The 6,479-nt window shown below is 36.7% G+C and overlaps 2 protein-coding genes across 2 annotated transcripts; both read left to right on the top strand.

The window, feature by feature from the left end:
• The first annotated feature begins 390 nt into the window (after positions 1-390).
• On the top strand, positions 391-2,237 carry Tsp_08999 (heparan sulfate glucosamine 3-O-sulfotransferase 3A1). The gene is made up of 5 exons (XM_003382102.1): positions 391-447; positions 482-681; positions 1,070-1,224; positions 1,304-1,736; positions 2,228-2,237. Exons 1-5 carry the CDS (start codon positions 391-393, stop codon positions 2,235-2,237), a joined length of 855 nt encoding a protein of 284 aa, XP_003382150.1.
• A 2,319-nt stretch (positions 2,238-4,556) lies between these two features.
• Positions 4,557-5,816, top strand: Tsp_09000 (conserved hypothetical protein). The gene is given in 6 exon segments (XM_003382103.1): positions 4,557-4,648; positions 4,687-5,098; positions 5,329-5,398; positions 5,416-5,526; positions 5,563-5,751; positions 5,791-5,816. 6 exon segments carry the CDS (start codon positions 4,557-4,559, stop codon positions 5,814-5,816), a joined length of 900 nt encoding a protein of 299 aa, XP_003382151.1.
• Positions 5,817-6,479: the final 663 nt, after the last annotated feature.

Below are 6,479 nucleotides of genomic sequence, written 5' to 3' on the forward strand. Positions count from 1 at the left end.
CACTACAATATTGCATATAGTTAAAAATTATTTCAATATTATTGATAATGAAACTGTCTAGACAACACAGCATATAATATATTTAAATACACAAAATTTGAATGAATGACGAAACCTCATGCAGACAATAAAATTTGGGAATAATAAACGTTTTCATCTCTTATGGTACGTCATTATTATTAAAGATACGTAATCATAAAAGGAATGTTTGTACCATTGAAATGAAAAAATATTACAGCTAATCACAAGGGAAAGATTTGATTCAATGAGCAATGAGGTGGATTCCAAGGAAAACCAATACGAAAAAGACTTTACGGTCTAATAAAATAGCGAGATTACGGACTAATAAAATAGCGAGGACAACGACCAATAAATGAACAGTGGGACCGAATGGGAATAAAATTGAGCCCAACTGGGACCATCCCCGAAGAAAGCTTTTTGGGCGAAGTATTCTGACAATTTTAAACAAGAAAAGTTTAAGAATATTTTAAATAAACAACTTGAAGATGTAAAGCAGAGTCTTTTGCTCAAACGCTTACCTGATGCGATAATTATCGGAGTGAAGAAAGCTGGCACTAGAGCTACGTTGGAATATTTACGACTGCATGATCAAATAAAAGCTCCTGGACCTGAAGTTCATTTCTTCGATAGAAATTACAAATATGGATTGGACTGGTACAGGTAATAAATACATATGTAAAGTTTAAAAGTATTAAACAAGTTTTGTACATTCTTATTCATAATAAAAATTTTTATTATCTGAGAGAATCTGTAGTGGAACGAAGTGTATGTAACATTTGGAGAAAACTTGTTTTATAACTAAGAAATCTCTTTAATATTACACAAATGTTTAAATTATTGATCTAGCTAGAAAATTTTCTATATACTTGTATGAATTAGTACTTTAGTAAGCCTTGCTTTTTTACAGTCTGATTATAATAATTGTTTGCTCACAGCTTAACAAAGTTTGCTAGTTTGCATAGTGTGGGTGGGGCACTTTTCCTACGCCTACTTTAATGTTAACTTTAAAAAATATTCAATTTTTATTGAGTTATTGTTTTTTTCATAGAGAACAGATGCCTCCAGCAGCACCGGAAGATGTAATTATTGAAAAAACACCGCGATATTTTATTTCTCCTGAAGCGCCTACGAAGATTCGAAGCATGAACCAAAAAATGAAGCTGATTGTAGTTTTTCGTGACCCGGTAACACGCCTTCTGTCAGGTAGGAAGCTTACTTGTATTTAATCTTATGCATGATTGATTGTTGACAGTCGTTTCTTAATTAGAATATGCTCAAATAGCGTCGAAACGACCCGGCTTACCAAGCTTTGAACAGATGGCATTTTTGGACGCAAACCGAACCAGGGTCAATCGTTCCTGGGGTGCTGTACATACTGGCTTGTACGAAAAACATCTGCGTCACTGGTTGAAGCTTTTTCCAAAATCTCAAATTTTATTTATTAGTGGTGAGCAAATAATCACCAATCCAGTCAATGTTACAGCCAACATGGAACAGTTTTTGAATTTGCCTAAAAAAATTACTGACCAACATTTTGCTTTTGGTGGCAAATTTCCATGTTTGAAAAAGTTACCGCTGTCAGAACCACACTGTTTAGGAAAAACTAAAGGTCGTTTACATCCGGTTGTTTCAGAAAAAGATTTGCAGACGCTCCGTCAATTTTACAAACCGTACAATGATGTCTTATACAAACTGATTGGACAAAGCTTTGATTGGTAAACTGTAATTTATAATTCGGTGATTTATACTTCAGTTGTACTATTAAATCAGTTGTTCAAAGGAAAGAAAACTTTGTTCGAAAAAAATTTTTCAATCGATTTGTAGCAGATTTGAAAAATTATTATAATTTCAGTTACAAAATTATGTCATGGATTCTTTTTTTATAAAATCAGTAGCTGTGCTGTTCTATGTTTAGAAAATTAATTTATTTCCACTTGATATCTACACATAAAATATGCAATGGTAATTCATATGTAGAGGCTATTTTTTTACTATGTATAAGTTTATTGTGCTGTAAGGTTTATGAACAAAGCGAACGTGTTTTGAAGATTTTAAATAAAAATATTCAAATTAAAAAACATGAAGATTTTATAGCAAAATAGGAATGTGAATATTTAAAAAAAATTAATGAAGAAACAAAATAGTGAAGTAAAATATGTAAAAGTGTAGGATTATTTTTTTTATTTTTTTCACATATTTCATTAAGCTATATGTAATAATTGTTATGACAAAGAGAATGAATGGATAGCGGATATCCTTGTTTGAATGGACACTGTAACAATCAAATACATATCCCTGCTGAGAGGCTGCTGATATTCGACCCATCGTTAGCCGTGTTTCACGGCTTCGGTAATTGCTATTACACAGCTGAATTTAAGCCAACCTTGAAATACTGAACCGACAAAACGTATAATGTCCGGTCATTAGGCGACTTAGAGCTCAGCAGGTTCCCGATGACCCTCCGCTGAGTTGTCCAAGCGGCTAATATTTCGATTAAAAGAACCATGTACAAAACTAGGTCATTAAGAAAGATTACAGTAATTAAGCAACATCGTATTCACAATGAAGTGTGTTGTTCTGCGCAGTTCCTGCTGTTCCACATAATCACAGAATTCTTTTTTTCTGATAAAAGCAATATGGATGATGATATCCGGCTTGCCAATGTTATGCTCAAGTTCATCTCATTCCTGAAAATAAATAAATAGCAAAGGAAATGAAAAGTATCAGTAAACATTTAATCAAACATGAATGCAATTTTACAATTAGCATTTGTAAAATTATATTTGACAGTAAGAGAAAATTATTAGAACACACATAAACATCCATACGTACGCACACAAACGTTCACTTTGCTATTAATGTATAATAGTTAGAATTTTCTCAAAAGTTAATAAAAACGAAAATAATTTAAAAAAACTGCAACCGTGCAAAGCTGTAATGAAGTGCATTTTATGTGTAAAATAATTCAGGAAAAGCAGATTAGAGAATTTTCCAAAGTTTTTAAGAAACAAAGAGCAACATAAAAAAGTAATTAAATGAATTTTTGCTTAATAATTATCCATAAAAACCTCAACTGCTCTAGTAATTAAACATCAGGCCTTTTGAAATTGAACTCTAAGCAACAGTAAACAAAATTTGGTGCCATTATTAAAAGGACATTGTTGCTTAATTTAGCAGAATTTAAACATAAAAACATTAATGGCTGAACTTTCTTCAAAATAATGATAAAATTCAAAATTGCACTTTTCAAAAAATCTTTTCGGTAAATTTTACGCTTTTTACGTTTTAATAAGTGCATTTTTAAATTATAAAAATGAAAGGCAATTGCAATTCAGAAAAGAAAAGTGCTGTCAAAGGAAGAAAAACATTTCTTCTAAGTAGCCATCAAGAGAAGTAATCAACTTTGAAATACAAGTTCCTATTTATAGTAAGTTTTTCAAGAAATTTTTTTTGAAATGCTGTTTTATAAAACAAATGTATTCAAAACACTTTGTCGTTTGTCATTTGCATATCTTTATATTCATATTTTCATTCATATTTTACGCTTCGAGTTATGTGAAGTGAAAAAATGTTTCATTTACTTTTATGGTTAACGACATTTATCTACGGATGTAATAATAATCAACTGATCCTTTCTTCCTTTCATCAAAGAATGATCAGTGCATCTGGTCACACTTTGCTTTGAAATACAATAAAAATTTAAAAATTATGGAACTTTTATTTGATTGAGCCCTTAGTTAAAGTTTCAGTTTTTGTGCTTTTTCAATTATTATTATGTAACGCCTCAATTCTTTTCGTTATATACAATAGTGCTGTTTTAACATACTTTTAATTGCATTTTTCAAACCAAGAATAAGCTAAAGATGCATTTACTTTAGAATTTAAAATAAGAAGTTCATTTAAATCAAATTCATTTGAACTGCGATGAGAAGATATTTTACGCAAAATAAATTTTCAATTAAAAATGCTCAGCATTGCGATAAACTATGACGAAATGATTCAGCGAATTTAGTCGCTCAATCTTTTCTAAACAGATTTATTGAACAATGTACATATATTTTTGATTTTAAATTATTATATCTGTTCAAATTTGCGTTTCCTAAACGTTCTGTAGTCTGGCAAATTTTCATTTATTCTAAATTCAATTTTAATTTTAATTTTCAGTTAAGTTATTTGAATTTATTTCTTTACAGAAATGTCGCATATAATATTAAAAAAAGAAAATAAAAATGCTTAAAGATTTAATTTAAAACTTTTTGTTCCGGATGGAGCTCACCGGGGTCCGACGGTAGTTTATATCAGCCCCTCAGATAGCGTGCGCTCCTGGCGGTTCGCGATAGTCACCCCCCCCAGAACGCTGACCCCAGGGTTTATATATAGCCATGGAGAACGCTGCCGAAAGAGAGTACCAGTGTAGAGGAGAGCACCAGAAGCGCAGCAGGCAGAAGAGCTGGTGCCTCAAAAGCTGGAATAATCAGTGAGTCCGTGAGTTGGCATGTTGGAAGAGAGAAGACGCCAAGCCGAGAAGAGCGAAGATGCGGATTGAAGAAGAACGAAGAAAGAAGACTAAGAAAGGACGAAGCCGACGCAACGATCCTGAGGAACTGAAGACCGACGTGCGCACTGCGTGAAACGCCCGTTATTCCCCTGACAACAAAGTGTCAGGCAAATTGTACCTGAGAATCAGTTACTGACCGAGTCAACTGTCGGTACATTTTTTGGTCCTCTGAGCCAGAGAACGCGAAGCGAGCGACCTACAGACAGGCAAGTGCTGATGGCGTCCGCAGCGAAAGCCAGATCAAAGAAGCTTGCCATCAATAAGGATGGGTTGAACCGATTGTTGGAAGAGCTCGAGCAGCTGTGCTTAGCGCCAGCCCACATCAGTGAGATCAAGGAGCAGGTCTCGATGACTGAAGAGCTCTATCGTGTGACAGATGCACTCCAGACCGAACTGGAGCAGGACCTGGAGGGAGAAGAGCAACAATGTGCGATGGAAGATTGGTCAAACACTGGAAATCTCGATTGCGCGCCCTGGTTGAGCAGGCGCGAGGAGAACGGCCAACGGATGTCGACAGCGGTAATTCCGGCAGGGCTGCAGTGAGGGCCGGAAATAAGAACATGCCGGAACTGAAGCTCCCGCATTTTTAAGGGGAGTGCTGAAATTCCCCAACTTTTTGGCCCAGTTCGAGACGAGCTTCCGCAACAGAAGCGACCCGGATATCGCTACGAAATTCCCTTAGCACGGAAAGGAAGGTGCGGAGCGCCATTGATGGAATCCCTATCACTTATGCGGTGGAGATTTTGAAGGCCCGTTTCGGTCGGCCGAATTTGGTTGCGCGCGAGCACCTTTCGGCCTTGTGGAAGGCACCGGCGTGCCGTGAGATGAAAATGCAGGGCATCTAGTTACTGGTGGACGAGATGATGTAGCACCTGCTATGTCTCAAGTAGCTGGACAAGGACCCCTACACGAGCCACTTCCCCGTGAGCGGCGCGTGGGATCTCAAGGTGGGGTTTGAATCAGAAGAGGACCACAATTTGAAGAAGTTACTGGAGTTCGCCCAAAGGACTCACTCTCCACGCCCGTGGAAGAGGGAGTGAGAGAGTCTGATAGGAGGACGGAGTACAGAACATCCTCAAAGAAATCCCCGCGCCCAAAATGGAACAACGGTGGCCACATTACGTTGTCTGTGGCTGCAGTATCCGTCACCAGGGGCTGTCCATTTTGCCAAGGTAGGTATGCGGCAGCTGCCTGCGAAAGCTTTTTTAAAGCAGACCTCTCCGAAAGCGTCGACTGAGGAGGGTTGACGTTTGACTGGGGGCCGACAGTGATTCGGACCAGCCGGTGGCGAGTCGCCGCGTGCAAGCGTTCGTCATCCCGCAGATCTGCGAGAGGGTCCAACAGAAGGAGATTGACCCATCGTACAAGTCGCCTGAGGCGTCTGTCCCTGAGATGAAACGACGACAAGGTAAAACTCATTTTCTAAATAAAAGTATTCCTGGCTTGAGTGATTTTGTTTCCAAGTACTGCACAATTATATACTTGCATTTGTTTTCAAAAGAAATATCATGTTGATACACATATATTTGACTTTTGCCTTTAATTTATTATTTTTCACGATATCAGTTGCGATTTTGTAGTCATATGTGTTTTTCACTCTTGGATAATATTTATTTTTGTTTCGTGTTTATTAGGAATGTTTGTATTTATAGAGTTCACTTATGCTCAGATGTGGTGGTGTGTTTACGAGAAATTTCTTTTATTGTTTTGCTTGTTCAAATTTGTCATCTCAGTTCAGTGTCCACATTCCGGAAAGAGGTGGGATGGTCGATTTCAGGACAAATTTTACTGGTCGTTGAACTCGCTATTTTATTGGACCTTCGTGCCGTTGTCTTATTGGTTTTCCTTCTCTAATTCCTAATTGATTCAAATTCTTCAGTTGTGATTAGCTGTAATGTTC

The sequence above is a fragment of the Trichinella spiralis genome (genome assembly GCF_000181795.1).
Source record: "Trichinella spiralis strain ISS 195 chromosome Unknown Scfld1, whole genome shotgun sequence".
In the NCBI taxonomy this organism is placed as follows: domain Eukaryota; kingdom Metazoa; phylum Nematoda; class Enoplea; order Trichinellida; family Trichinellidae; genus Trichinella; species Trichinella spiralis.